The 15,851-nt window shown below is 40.3% G+C and overlaps 1 protein-coding gene across 2 annotated transcripts; it reads left to right on the forward strand.

Moving 5' to 3' along the window:
* Window positions 1-4,695: 4,695 nt before the first annotated feature.
* Window positions 4,696-15,364, forward strand: LOC111523961 (RNA-binding motif protein, Y chromosome, family 1 member B-like). Of its 2 annotated transcripts, none has more exons than XM_023188953.1 (9): window positions 4,696-4,808; window positions 5,266-5,369; window positions 8,360-8,537; window positions 10,456-10,608; window positions 12,588-12,702; window positions 13,640-13,750; window positions 14,116-14,226; window positions 14,259-14,410; window positions 14,815-15,364. In XM_023188953.1, the coding sequence occupies exons 1-9, from the start codon at window positions 4,700-4,702 to the stop codon at window positions 15,111-15,113; spliced, it is 1,332 nt and encodes a 443-aa protein (XP_023044721.1). In that variant the 5' UTR covers window positions 4,696-4,699; the 3' UTR covers window positions 15,114-15,364. The 2 variants fall into 2 exon arrangements, with proteins under 2 accessions (XP_023044721.1, XP_026304087.1); XM_026448302.1 differs by having other exon boundaries at window positions 14,322-14,410.
* The last annotated feature ends 487 nt before the right edge of the window (window positions 15,365-15,851 follow it).

The following is a 15,851-nucleotide window of genomic DNA, read 5'->3' on the forward strand; positions in this document are numbered from 1 at the left end:
CTACCATGCTGGGAGGCACTCCTTATCAAGGACCCAACACAATACTCCTGAATGGTCATGTCATTGTGGAAGTAAAAGTTGTGATGAAAGGAAAACTTCATCCTGCTCTTGGTACCCGGGATCGCTGAGTTCCTCCCCCTACCTACCTGGTCAAGAAGGAGAAAGAGGATGTACTCAAAGATCCATTTCATGTAGCTGGGGTGAAGTGACCTGCTAGCTGGGGTGAAGCATGCGTTTCTCCTTCCCAACTCTCCCACTGGGACGCCCCCAGGTCCCAGGGGTACCTCAACCTGACCCAGACACTGGACCCATCCCACAGACCCAGACTTCTTAGCCGAACCTACATATCCACCATGTAGCTTAGCAGGACTTCATATCATTTGTGATCCTGACCAACATCTGGATGTGCCACACAATCTGCCTCTGGTCAAGGAGCTGCCAGATGATTGGGTGGGCATACAAGGAAACACCCGGCAACTTTGCAAGAACATGCAGAGTGTGGGGCAGGGTATCCCCCAGGCCTTCGGCCTGGCACCCTCCCTTCCAGGTCCTCTATCTCTATCTTGCATGGGGGGCACCCTCATGGCTGTGGTGGTCTTGGTGGTGGGTGGAGGCAGGCCCAGACAACCTGCTGTGACTAGGGGCTGGCTCAGAAGTGGGAAGGTGGTTGGGGGCGGGGTATTGTGCTGTGAGGCGGCTACTTGCTCACGGTTCCTGAGCTACAGGAGGCCCTCATGTGCTGGATGCTGGACAGGCTGTGCTGCTGTCCAGGTGTGCAGTCTCTCCTTCTCCTGGTCTCCTTCAGGGGTGGGCATATCCACCAGAGGGAATCACTGCAGGTAGAAGTAGCTACAGGGCTGTGAATGGCTCTCCCCATGGGGGTTGAGTCATTTCAGTGGAGGTTATATATGCTCAGGCCCTAAACATCTTTCGGTGCAGCGCTGACAAAGGGAAGAAGAAGAAATTGTGTCTGGGGAGATGGTGCCTGTTCCTGAGGACAGCAGCCCCCTGCACAGTGAACCCATCTTGAGCAACTTGTGGTTCTGGGGTAAGCCTGTTGGACATAGGCATGGGGAGCAGGGAAGTTTCATGGCTGGCATGGACATGCAGACTCCCCTTCCTCATGGGAGTTTCCCAGTGAAACGTGCCCTTCAACTTTCTGCTGTTATGAAGGGTCCTTTGCGCTGCTGTTCTCCCTTGTGAGTGCTGTGCTTGGCTTCCTGTCCCTAGCACTGCCCTCAGGGCACCTCCAATTAAGCTGTCCTCCTATATGCATGAGCCTGTTCTCGGTTCCCCTCATTGTCCCCCATGCCCTGAATCCTGGCTGACCCCCGGTGCCTACCACCTTGTTTCCCCCAACCCTGCTCCAGGGAGCTTGGCATCCACCCTCTGCTGCCTGCCATCTCGAATTGGCAGCTGCAGGGATATGGCTCTGGCCCAGAAGCCAGGAATGCCCTGCAGCCTGGGACATTCATATAGCCCAGCTCCAAGTGAAGGACGTCGAGAGTCAGTTGCTGGCCGGTGTGTACTGGGGCAGGGCCAGGCTGTGCCTGCAGGTCCTCCTACTGCCACTCCACATTGGCATCCTCCTTGGCTCCCACCTCCATCTCTGCCACGATGTCATTCCCCACTAGCATGCCTCTTCCCCCAGAGTTGTCTCCCTGCTCTGTGCACAGGCTGCCCTCTTCTGCACAGCCTCCAGCCTTAACTTGGTGCCCTCTTTGAGGCTCCCACAGAGCAAAGTCTGTGTAGGCCACCCCATGCCCCCAGCATCCCTCGCCTCTGGGGGCAGCTCCTGGACAGCTCCCGCGGGCCTTGTCCTGCTGAGAACCACTTCCCACACGTACGTGGATACAGGGTTCTTGGGGAGCCCCCAGGACCCATAGCCTGTCACACTCTCCAGGGGGCCCAGATACCCAGCAGAATTAGCTGGCACAGTAGCCCTGGAGTCGGAGGCTGAGGCCATGATTCCCACAGCTCCGCTAGCAGGCATCACGGCCACCGCTGTGCTTGCGAGAGCCCCTGCGCCAGCAAGGCAGTGCACATGGATTGCTGGATTGGCGACCATGGTGGTTGGCCTCCCGTGTGCCCACGGCACAGGACGAGAGGCCCTTTGTAATGCCACCATGAGTACAGCATGCTCAGGAAGGAAGCATGGAACTCGGAGTCTGCATTTGGCTAGACCCGAGAGAATCCTTGCAGGGTTTCAGCTTCTGGTGCTGACAAATTCCACCTCAGCAAGGTACCAGTAGACTTTAGTCCCACGCACCCGCCCTGTCCCACTCCCCGCCCAGCCACTGCCGCCGCCCTGGCCCCAGCAGGTAGCGCTGGTCCCTCTCTCTCCCCTTTGGATCTGCCTACCATCAGCCTAACCTGACTAATGAAGAGAGATGTTTTCGTGTATTCCCTGTGGGTTAATGTCTTGCCACACTCAAGATGTCGGTTAGGGTATAGGTCTTCCATGCCCACAATTCCAAAGAGCTCACAGTGTACGTGTGACTGAATCCACCACCACCTGCCGTAAGGCAGAGGCAGCTTCTCAGAGGAGCAACAGAGAGAGGTTGCAGTTATCGGCCAGCCAGGAGTGGCGCGCCTCGGGAGATGCCTACAGCCTTCGCAGTAATTGGCCGACGCCCACCGCCCTCCCTATGATTGGCCGGTGGAGGTAAAGCGGGATTTCCGGGCGCGGCGTCGGAGTGCTTCCCACTCTGACCAGCTTTCCTGCAGTTCCTGCAGTTGGCACTGTGGTGTCCCAAAGTCGGAAGCATAAGACCTGAGGGCCGGGTGAACCTCAGGCTGTTTGTCCTACTGAAAAGTTCCTGTATTTTCTGTTTTTCTGGACAGGTTGGTCTCTGGGCAATAATAGAAAGCAAAGGTTTGAGATTTTGTCTATAAAAGGGGATGGGTTTTCTATGTGTGGGTGTTGAATTATGGGAGGAGGCAGTGGGGAGAGAACACCTCAGTGCTATTAAGAAACTCATTTTTATTAAACTCATTGATTTTTCTTGAGGATTCTACCTTAACTGCCTAATGTGTCCGACGAGCTGTGTGAGATGGTGCTGAGGCGCCATTGTTTTCATGGGCATTTTTTATTAAAGCGTTTTTTCTCTGTGAATGTGGTCATAATTCAAAATACAGGCAATATACTTAACCCCTAAGGTTAAAAACTTACACTTTTAGTTAGCACATGTCACATGTCTGATTTGCTTGGAAGGAATTATCAAATTTTGAAATAAATTGTGTTACTTTAGTGTATGTAGAAATATGTTGACATAAATAACCTCGGTTTCAATGTCCCTCTGTAAAGCCTGTAATTGTCTCCTTCCTTGCATGACAGTATTTGAAACATATTTCATGTATCTCTGGCACCGTAAATAATTTAAACCGAATAAGTGGGTGTAATCGAGATAAATGGAGTTAGATAGGTAACTGGGACAAAATGGAGGAGCTTAAGTTTTTCTGTTAACCTGGCACACTGACTTACTCTTATAATCCTACCATTTGGGAAGCGGAGGTAGGAGGATGGCTTGAGGTCGGGAGTTGGAGACCAGCCTGGGTAACATAATGGGCTCCTTTAGTCTATTGCCATTTTCGCATCAGGGACCGGTTTAGTGGAAGACAATTTTTCCTCAGACAAGGGTTGCGCAGGGGAAGAAGAGGGCGAAGTGGACACGTTTGGGAGGAGGGGCTGGCGGCAGGGCCCCAAGCGGCACGTGGTGGGACTGGGCTTCCGGTAGGGGCAGTGTGACAGAGGACAGGTGGGGCAGCAGGGCTGCCATGGGGACAGGGTGGGGCAGCGGGGGAATAGGGAGGATGGTTTCCGGTTAAAACTGTACCACTTCAGGTCATCCTCAGGTGTTACATTCTCTACAGACAGGTGTTACAGGGCACCCTCAGGCATTATGTTCAGGCCACACATAGGTACGAGTTGAAGGCCAGGGTTTGGGGATCTTTTACTTATTGTGTATTTCAAATCACTAAAAGATGGTAAAATATTTAAAATGTTCTCCCCCAAGAACATTTTGATTTGCTTAATTTAGTCTTTTATCCAGATACCATGCTGGGCGTGGTGGTTCACCCTTGAAATCCCATCACTTTGGTAGTCCCAAGCTGGCAGATCACTTGAGCCCAGGATTTGGAGACCAGCTTGGGCAATATGGGGAAACCCTTGTCTATTTAAAACAACACAAAAAATTGCCCAGCCCTGGTAGAAAGCCGCTCTAGTAACAGCTACTTGGGAAGCTGAGATGTGAGAAGATCAGTTGAGGCTGGATGGAGGAGGCTGCACTGAGCAGTGCACTGATACACATCTCAAGTGTGGGAGATATACATCTCAAGAAAGAAAATATACAAATATCACACTGTACCTCATAAATATATAGTTTTCAAATAAAATTTTTTAAATGGGGGCATTCTTTATATTGCAACTTAGGAAAATTACGATAGCTTTTCTTATCTAATTTTTAGAAATGAGAATTTATCAGGTACATACTAAAATGCAGCATTTGTCCATGAAATTCGTGACCCTTTTGCTCTGTGTGTTACAAATTTTACATATTTGAAGTAAGAAATGCTAGAAAGATGTCAGCCTTGGGAAGGGTTTTACTTGGGTTTTCATCATAGTATGTAATAGAATTTTATCTTTTTAGCTTACTTATTTTTATCTAAATATAGATAATTTTTTACCATTTGCAGCACAATGGTAGAAGCAGATTGTCCCGGAAAGCTTTACATTGGTGGCCTCAATAGAGAAACCAATGAAAAGATGCTTAAAGCAGTATTTGTGAAACATGGTCCCATATCAGAAGGTAACTCTTAAAGCCGTGTGTGTGTGTGTGTGTGTGTGTGTAATTTCATATGTATATTTCAATATATGTTTAAAATATGTATGTTTATATACATATGTATGTTTTGAAAAAATTTTTTTTTCAAAGTTCGTTGTATACCTACATTAAAATGCCATATTCGTTTTAAACTCTTATTTTGAATTATCTGTTTGATATTTGTAAAATTCTCATAATACCAGGTTAAGGGTCTGTGGTAAGGATAGCCTACTACTTAGAAAGGAATATGAGGAAAACTAAATATGTTGTGGAGTTAGGGAACAACCTGGAATAAAATAGGCTGACTATAGGGTTGACTTAGTATTAAGAATCATAGTAATGATGTAGAATGCAATTATTTTTTTGGTTTGATGTAACTTTCAGATGGTTAGTACCTTGGTGAGTCCATTATATGAATGTAAAAGCTTTTCATATACTTTAGTTCTTTTGATAAAGGATCGAACCAGCAAATCCAGAGGTTTTGCATTTATTACTTTTGAGAACCCTGCAGATGCTAAGAATGCTGCCAAAGATATGAATGGAAAGGTAAGAGTCCCTTATTAATAATATTCTAACTCTGTTCTTCAATTAACAGTATGTATAGGTCTTTCTAATATTACTAAACTTTTGAAGATAGTAGAAAGTCATATGAAGCCATCCTCTTCTTTAGGTCATATACATGCAAGTGTAGTTTGGAAGGGTATTGGAATTAACATTATATAAATTAATATATAATTTTTCTATGTTTGTATTTCAATATGACTGTAAATAGATTTTGAAAGGTTTTGAAGGGCTTTAAAAGTTGGAAGGAACCTTCACGTAAATGAAAGTAATAAGTCAACATTTATTAAATGCTATTAATGGAATTACTTCCAATTCATGGAAATACTTCCAGAGTGTAGACAAACTGTGGATAGACATCTAGACAAACTCACAAGAAGGAAAGATTCTTTCCCATTTTCTGAAAATATATTCTTGAGAAAGTATATTTAAATGTTAAGTCCATGAAAATAGAAAATAATATGAGAACATTGAAGTCAGATAACAGAAGAAGTACCTGGCATTTTTGCCCCATCCTGGCTCTTTTCTCCTAAGGATGTTTCTTTCCTGTCACTAGAGTGATTTATGTAACATGAATATCCAATTCCTCATTTCCCCAGTGTGTTTGGGGACTTGTTTTGACCCAACCAATGGTCTCTTGTCCTGCTGAGTTTTAAATCTAGGGATTATTGTGTGTTTACTAAAGCTTTAAAATTTTATGTAATTCTATTAATTATTGAATTCCTGTACACTGTAGTCAAGATCCTTCCATTTTGGGCCCTTTAGCAGTTTTTTGCTTTATAATAGTATCCTAATGAGGCCCGGCATCGTGGCTCACACCACCATGGACATGGCTGAGGCGGGCAGATCCCGAGGTCAGGAGAAGGAAACCAAAATGGCCAACATGGTGAAACCTTGACGCTACTAAAATACAAAAACATTAGCCATGTGTGATTGTGTGTGCCTTTGGTTCCAGATACTCAGTAGGCTGAGGCAGGGGAATCAGTTGAACCTGGGAGGCAGAAGTTGCAGTGAGCCGAGATCACGCCAGTGCTCTCCAGGCTGGTGACAGAGCGAGAATCCATCTCAAAATAAATAAATAAATAAAAATAAATAAATAAATAAATAAATAACATTATCCCAATCTGGTTATAGCTCCTGCTAGTCTTTACGCTATCCCCAGATGCTTTTTTGGACTTCTTGAGAATTATCTTTCCTGATGCATGTCTCACAAATAACAATTTATGCTTCAAAAACAACTTAGATTTCATATTTTCTTCCTCATTGCATATTGTAGGTATTTTGTACTCACTGTACTATATGTTAATCTGTTGATTGTGAAATTGTATATAATGCATATTTAAGTCTTCCTAAGTTGCTTTCATTTCTGTTAGATCTAGCATACTTCCAGGCACATAGCAGAGAGTAGGGTTTTATTTAATTTATAAATTAGTAGATTAAGCTGTGGTAGAAACCGAGAGTAGCTTTTGGTTTGTGGCTTTGTGGTAGTGATGGAGATAATTTTGACTTATGTATAGTAATCTATGATAATTTCTTTCTTCCCCCTATTTTTCAAGCAAAAGAGCAGACAATTTGTGTAGAGTTTTTGTTTGTTTGTTTTTTAAGATGCAGACTCGCTGTGTTGCTAGACTGGATTGCAGTGGAGTTATCTTGGCTCACTGCAACCTCTGCCTGCTGGGTTCAAGCGATTCTCGTGCCTCAGCCTCCGACTAGCAGGGACTACAGACACGTGCCACCACACCCAGCTAATTTTTGTACTTTGAATAGAGACAGGGTTTCACCCTGCTGGCCAGGATGGTCTCTAACTCTTCTCCTTGTGATCCGCCTGCCTCGGCCTCCCAAAGTGTTGGGATTACAGGTGTGAGCCACTGTGCCCAGCCAATGTTATTTCTAAATTACTTCATCTCACATGTCTTATTGTGTTAAAATAAATATGAATGTTATATGCACATAAATGTTGAGAAAGCCAATAAAGGAAGTTCTTGGAGTTTTCAGGGAGAATTAACAGTTAAGGAATTTTGGCTGACTTCAGAATTTGTCTGACTGGGAAGGAAGCAGCCATGAGCAAATCTGGGGAAAATATTTTCGGCCCAGAAATAACAAAAGTAGTTTCAAGGTAGGAACAACTGGCGATGTGGCTGCAAGAGGTTTTGTAAGGAATTTGAGACTTACTTCCCCCAAATAATAAAAGGCATGGAATTTTTAAATCAAGTTATTAGCTGAACTGTTTCCAAAACTTGCTATGGCCTATAGACAAGATTACAGTGAAAAATGTTATTGTGAAATTAATTAGGATATTTACACATTTTTGAGAAATTATATGAAGTACTACATTAAGAGTCATTTTTTAGGGGCATATTTAAGGCAATATAAGAAAAGAGTAAGGCAAGAAACCTTAATGAGATCAAACAAGGATCACATTCACAGAAACATTTTTACAGTAAATATAGCATTGTAAATCATGTGGGGATATTTTATGTAAGTACTAGCAAATCAAACGAGAAACAATTCATAATGACTAATGTGAGTAATTACTGAAAAAGTAACCTCATTTTTTTAAATGACACAAGTTGCATTGGGACACTGAAACTTTTAAATCAATGATGTGAATACACAGATGAAATGTATTATATATTGTAAAAAACAGATGTGCCACATTCTTCCATAGAAGGTGTGATGGTTAATCTTTCTTTGTTGTTGTTGTTTGAGTTTTTTTTTTTTTTTTTTTTTTTACTAAAGGAGAAGTTTTCAAGGTGTTTGAATAATAGAATTTGTGTTTGATCTCTCCGTAGAAGGCATATGCTCAGTAAATGTCTCAAATTTAGCATTGTGAAAGATGTATTCATTTTAGGAGAAAAAAAGTTTCCTTTGGGAGAGAATACCTCAAATTGAACTATAGTTGATCTAAAAATGTCTGTAAAATGTGCTTACATTAAATGTGCCAGTGTTGTTGATAGTCCCCTTAATGCTTTTAGTCTTTGGATGGAAAAGCAATAAAAGTAGAACCAGCCAAGAAACCATCATTTCAAAGTGGTGGTAGGCGGAGACCACCACCTTCTTCAAGAAACAGAGGCCCTTCAGGAATTCTGAGATCTGCAAAAGGAAGTAGTAGAGGAATAAGAGGACAGCTTCCCTCACATGAAGGACACTTGGGTAATGTTTTAAAATATAAAGATGGAGCCATAGGATTGAAAGAAAGTAAGTTTGGAGATATCAAAATTTCTCAATTTTATGTATTTCCTTTATGAACAGAAGATTAACTTATTAATAAGAAGCAAAACTATTTCTAAGTACTAAAGGTGTATTATAGGAATGATTGAACTAATGTCTAAAATTTGTTTTAAAATTGTAATAGTGTTGCATTGAAGTAACACAAATTTCAACCTGAATTGAGTTTATGAATGCTGATTGCCTGCACTCAGCAGGTTTCCTGCAGAACCCATTTATATTCATTATACTTTAGAGTTTTCTACTTTGGGGCACAGAATTTCATAAATCAGTTATATTATCAAAGTATGGTGGAATATTTAAAAGTTTCCAGTAGGAAAAAAAGTAACCCAGTACTTAAGATTGATTTTGCAATATTTGGTTTCTTGTGTATACATGTACAAATATCTATGCAAATCTATTGATTTGTCATTTTAATGTGGAAAATTTGTACATTGGCCTGCCATAAAGCATTTTCAATTTAAGTAATGTAGGACTATAATTTCTGAAAATTGTCTGTGACTCTGGAAAGGTCTAAGAACCACTGCTTCACAGGTATGTATGTATCTATCTTTGCTGGAGGATGAGTCACTGAAAATGATATTTATGAGTGATTTACTCAATAGAAAATGAGGGGTCCAATTTTACATATAAAAAAGAAACAAACCATGTATTTTTTTTTTAAGAAAAGATAAAACTATTGGATGGGCTGTGCGAGGTGGCCCACGCCTGTCACTTCAGCACTTGGAGAGTACAGGGCAGGTGGACCACAAGGTCAGGAGTTTCAGACCAGCCTGGCCAACATGGTGAAACCCTGTTTCTCCTAAAGATGCAAAAAATTAGCCTGGTGTGGTAGCGTGCACCTGTAATCCCAGCTACTTGGGAGGCTGAGGCAGGAGAATCGCTGAACCTGGGAGGCGGAAGTTGCAGTGAGCCAAGGTTATGCCATTGTGCTCCAGCCTGCGTGATAGGGCAAGAGTCCATCTCAATAAATAAATAAACAAATAAATAAATAAATAACTTGTATTATCTATTAACCAACTTCGAAACTCTAACAATTAATTTGGAGTTTTAATGACCAGATATGTAATTAACTGGAGATGTTTTTTAAAGTTGAAATTGCAGTGTTTGCTTAATTTTAAGATGCATGGCTTCCTGGCTATTTTGTCGCCATTGATCTTGAGGGTGAGGTTCAATTATACCTTGCCATGTATGAGAATGTATATATTCTAACCTGTAACACCATCTGGTAATTGGCATATAGCTACATTTTTGTAGATCTACAAAAATATTTTTGTATTAATTACTATGCAATTCTTAAAGACTATTAAAATTCAGCATAGTCTAATCTGAAAATTAGTGTCTCATAAGGGAATTTTAAGAATTCTATATTGTGTTAACAAATTTTAGAGGTAATGTATTTTCCTGATATGTCACTTCTTGGTATTGTAAATATTTGAGTTTCTTTGAATGGAATTTAGTTTATCTTTATGATATGCTTTGAAAATTTTTCCTCATAACAGAATGATATAATCAGTCATTTATCATTTTTCTTTTAATTTTTTTTGTGTATTATACTTAGATATTTTATTGATAGATTTCTACTCCCTGTTCACTCCCCATTTTCCCGCATCTCTCTCTCACACCAATATATTATGATACTTAAGTTTCTTTCTAGATTTTCTAAATGGACTTTTATTGCTTGAACTGTACTAATTTCATATAGAAATGTTAATTTTATTTGTTTAGACAAATGTGAATTTGTAAGATTATAATATGTAGAAAATCTTTGTAAACAACTAAAACTTAGCTATTTAAGAAACAGTGATGTTAGTTAAGTAAAAAGATTTTGTTTGAAATACAGATGATGGTGGATATACTCTTGATCTCAACATGAGTTCTTCTAGGGGAGCCATTCCAGTTAAAAGAGTTCCATCTTCAAGAAGTGGAGGTCCTCTTCCTAAAATATCTGCTCTTTCTGCTATGGCAAGAAGCAATAGTTGGATCGGGAGCCAAGGTAAATGCTACCTGACAGAAAGACTGTAGTTTTTGCATCACTAAAAATGAGCTATTTTACCTGAATGCTTAGCTTTAAGTTCATTGAAGAAAAGAGAAGTGACATATACATGGATGTAATTACTGATTGATAGCTTTTATTATAGTTTCTATCTCACTAGGTACATTTCAGATTTATGTTGAAGAAATACTTGAACTTCTCACTGCAGATCAAAGAAGTGATTAGAGTGAGGCCAACATTCCTTTTAATCCTGTGTTTGCTAGAAAATTCCCCTTAATTTTCCTCTAAGTTCCCAGCAGTATTCTTTGATAGGAGTCTTCTTCATCTAATTAATTCTTCCATTTACTAGGTCCCCTGGTAGTGGTCCCCTGGTGTCCCAGTCTAAAAGTTGCCTGTTCGGTTTCTTCGTTGGTTTGGAGTCTTGCTCTTACCAGGTCAGAGTGCATTGGTGAGATGATGGCTTATGACAGCCTCTAATTCCTGGGCTCAGGCAATTCTCCTGTTTCAGCCTCCCATGTTTCTGCAACTACAGGCATGCACCATCATATCTAGCTAAATGTTTTTCCTATATTTTTCTAGAGAGAGGATCTCACTACACTGTCAAAACTGATGTTAAAGCCCGGGGCTCAAGCAGTCCAGCTGCCTCCACCTTCCATACTCATTCAGTGTGAGCCACTGAGCCTGGCCATCCAACCTCTGACACCTCAGTAATGCATATGTGCAAGGCATTCCCACTGCTTATATGAAGATTCAAAAGAACTAGAAGAGCATTTAGCAGACAAGGAGTCACTGGGCTTAAACATTAAAATACATTTAAGGCTTGAAAGGTAGACGTGAAGGAGTCCAATATTCTTAAATTTAGTGGATATCACAGAAGTGCAGAGTTGTGAAATATAGGGTGATGTAAATCAATAGTTGAGATTGTACCGGGATGTTTAAACAGTAACACAAGATCCTTGGTGTAAGATTTGAAATTATTTGAGGACAGAATTTAGAACTAAGTAACATGAGGTAAGCAGTTGGATTGAATAGAAGTAATATTTTTGAGAAGGAGAACTGTGAGACTGCAGACTGGACAGAAGAAAACAAGACAATAAATAAAAGTTCTTAGCAAAGAAGTTAAGCAGAACAAATTAAAATTCTTTCTTAGTCTTCCACCCTAATATGGAGGAAATTGAAAACTGCCATTTTCAATTTTACATTTCATATGTAGAGTATCAGTGAAGGTAGGTATTTATGGGCTTTAGGATCTACAAGCCAACACATTTCCATTGGAAAATTAGCCAGTGAAGGTAGCATAGGTGAAAGACTGACCTCTAAGGAATAGCAGGTGAAGAGTATATTAAAGGAGAAACTTTTCTGTTTTGAAATAGCAACATTGTTGTAATGACCCCTTTCATAGTATTGCTTATTGCAGTAAAAGTAAATCTTGGCCATCATTAGAAAATCTTCACTAGCACATTTTCATTTGTCAACATTTAAAATAGAGCCAACCAGTTAGTGATAAAGGAGAACTTTTATGTAAACATTTAGCGTGCAGTCACTCAAAGGTAGCTGTATTTGTGTATGTGAGTTGAACTGAACAACATGGGAAAATTTACTTTCTTCAGCTGAGAAGTATGTAAACTTTAAAATCCATGAATAGTTTGATGGTTTTACGTGTTATTCCTGTATTATTAGTAGTCATCAGTAATTCACATGAAAAGAAAAATAATAACTAAGTTAGTAACCATTACCAATGAACTTTTACCTAAGAATTAATGTTTGGCTTCAGCTTCAGTAGAAGAACTGGCCTTGTGGGACCCATGGGATTATCCAAAGCCATAAGAAATATTCAGTGTCATGACTGCCTAGTAATTTAGGAAATGAAGAACAGAGTCATAGAAGAAATAGAATTGTAGAAGTTGTTTGAGAGAAGAGAAAATAGTGTTTTAGATTTGGTGTTCTTTACAAAATGTTCCATCATTTTAATATTAAAGGTCCCATGTCACGTGGAAGAGAGAATTATGGAAGTCCTCCATGCAGAGAGCCAACCTCTTCCTGGAGAAATGACCATATGTCACGAAGAGATGATGGTTATGCAACTAAGGAGAGGTAAAGGAAAAATGAAGAAATACAATTGATTTTTTTTTGTTGTGATGACGAAATTCACTTAACAAAATTAAATATTATAAGGTAACTAGTTAAGTGGTGTTTAATATATTCTGTGTCATGCAGCAACTACCTCCATCAAGTTCCAAAACATTTTCATCACTCTAAATTAAAACTCCAACTACCAGTTAAGCAGTCCCTTCCATTTTCTTCCTTTCCTTAGCTGCTAGCAAACACCGATCTGTGTTCTGCCTCTGAACCACCTGTTGTAGACATTTAATGTTAATGGGGCTCAAACACAACACAACTTCTTTTTTATCCGTGATGTCCTGAAGGTTCATTTACATCATAGCACTTTACTCCTTCCACAAGTTGTTAACCTATTATTTTATCTGGGTTGTTTCCACCCCAGTATTTCTATGCACCAATATTTGTTTGGGTACACGTATTCAATTCTGGGTGTATGTGAGTGGAATTGCGTGGTCCTATGATAGCTATGTTTACTTTCCTGAGGAACCACCACGTTTCCGCATAGTAGCTGCATCATTTTCCATTCCAACTAGCATTGTATCAGGGTTCCAATTTATCTACATCCTCTCAAACACTTGTTATTTCCTCCTTTTTAAAATTTACTGCCATTCCAGATTGTGTGTGGGATATATGATATCTCATTTTGGATTTGAAATGCATTTTCTGCACCCATTAACTCATCATGCACATGTACCCCAGAATTTAAGTATAAAAAAAAAAAAAAAAGAAATGCATTCTCTGAATCACTGATTATGAGTATCTGTCCCATGTGCTTTTTCGGCTGTTGCTATTTGGAGAAATATCTATTTAGATGTTTGGCCTTTTAATTTTGTTTAAGCCGTAAGTTAGTTATGTTTTGGATACTGGAAGTTGAAAACTTAAAATTTATTGCTTAAACTTATGCACACAGAAATCATCCAGGTTCCCGAGAAACCAGGGATTGTGCTCCACCATCTAGAGGCTATACATACCGTGATTATGATCGTTCTAGTCCGGATGAACATTCCTCTGGAGGATATAGGTAATGTAATGTTTTCTGGATCTGTCAAATAGATTTCTTAAATTGTCCAGTCCAAGTAACATTGTATCAGGTGTCCAATTTATCTGCATCCTCTCAAACACTTGCTATTTCCTGCTTTGTAAAATTTATTGTGCTTCCAGTGTGTGTGTGAAGTGTCGAATCTCCTTTTGGATTTGAAACGCATTCTCTGAATCACTGATTATCAGTATCTGTCCCATGTGCTTTTTGGGCTTTTGCCTATTTTATTTGGAGAAATACCTATTTAGATGTTTGGCCTTTTAATTTTGTTTAAGCCGTAAGTTAGTTATGTTTTGGATACTGGAAGTTGAAAACTTAAAATTTATTGCTTAAACTTATGCACACAGAAATCATCCAGGTTCCCGAGAAACCAGGGATTATGCTCCACCACCTAAAGACTATACATACCCTGATTATGGTCGTTCTAGTCGGGATGAACATTCCTCTAGTGGATATAGGTACTATAATGTTATCTGGATTTATCAAATAGATTTCTTAAATTGTTGATTCTGACATTAAAAAAAAGCTTTTTTTTTTTTTCTTTTTTTGCAAGTGATCCTGATGGCTACAGTGAGGCCTGTGGTAGAGATCATTCTGAAGGTCCAAGTGGAAGTTCTTATAGAGATGCATTTCAGGGATGTGGTAAGGGTCTAGGATGGATTTGTAAGTTATATAATTGTATTTAATAGAACAGATCATTGTTTTAATGAAATTCTGAGGAAAATTATAAAGGATAAATATAACATGTTTAAATATTGAGTATTCTTAACAGTGTAAAGTATAGGGAATGATATGAAGGTGAGAACTTCAGTTCATATTCAGAACATGTGACTCAACATTTATTTTAGAATTAAATTTGTTAGGCTTCCAAATACTACTCTTACACTTCTTTTCAATAAAATCTGACTATTGAAAGCTTAATTAATATCCCGGCAACAAAGGCAGAGGAAAACAGATATTTCAAAATAGTACTTTAATTCATGCTTTAGTGATAGCAGTAAAAATGTTTAAATGCAGTCCAACGTATTGTTTTTTCAACCCTGCAGGGACCTCTCATGGTGCACCACCTGCACGAGGGCCTTGGATGTCTTATGGTGGAAGCACCTGCCATGATTATAATACACGAGATGGATATGGCAGAAGTTGGGAGAGTTACTCAAGGAGCTGTGGTGATTCTTATTCTTGTGGTCGTGAGCACGCTGGCAGAAAAGACCAAAGGAATCTGCCTTCTCTGGATAGGTTGCTCCCTGTTCCTCGTGAAGCATATGGTAGCTCAAGTTATGTTTCCTCTACAGTAGATGGTGAAGAAAGTAGATCTGAAAAAGGAGACTTAAGCAGATATTAAAGCAAGTATTCAAAGTAATAGTTATTGCATACCAAACCTTGTTTACACATGGAAAATTGAAATGTTATTTCTGCATGTTACTACAAGAAACATATTGGTTTTGTGGAGAGAGGTAGATACTAACTTCCTCCATGAATTTTTAGAGGTATTCAAAGCAAAAGGAATTTTTTTCAAAGTAATTTCATACTTGTTAATGCTATTTGAAAAGTGTTTAGATGTAATATCTACCTTAAAATTTTCAGAATAAAATTTGAAATCCTCTGTTCACATCTCTTGTCTGGATATGGGTCGGCCATGGCTGACATCACCAGGGCAAGACACCCACTGGGTGGAGAGCTGCACTTATGCATTTTACCCCTGTCTTGAAGAGACCCTGCATGCCTGCCTCTCCTGGGACCAGTGATCCTAGGGACCTCCCTCTGGGGCCACTCAAGACCATAAGCTTAGGATCTTGTGTGCCTTGCTTTCTATTCGCCCAGGTGAGGCATCCTGGAGAGGATGCACGGGGCAATGCTTGTGTGCATACATGCAGCACTGGAACAGGGTGTCACCAACCAGTTAGGCCGCTGCTCACTAGGCCCTCTCCTGAACTCCCACCTGGCTAAGTGATAAGTGTCCCATCTACCTGACCCCACAGCCCGGTTTCTCCTCCATCTACCGACCCACGCCCCTTGGGGAGAATGCCAGCCTCCCTGGAGACTCAGACCCTGCTGGACCCACATCCTGTCCTCCTCTCTC

Source organism: Piliocolobus tephrosceles, chromosome Y (genome assembly GCF_002776525.5).
Source record: "Piliocolobus tephrosceles isolate RC106 chromosome Y, ASM277652v3, whole genome shotgun sequence".
Taxonomy (NCBI): Eukaryota; Metazoa; Chordata; class Mammalia; order Primates; family Cercopithecidae; genus Piliocolobus; species Piliocolobus tephrosceles.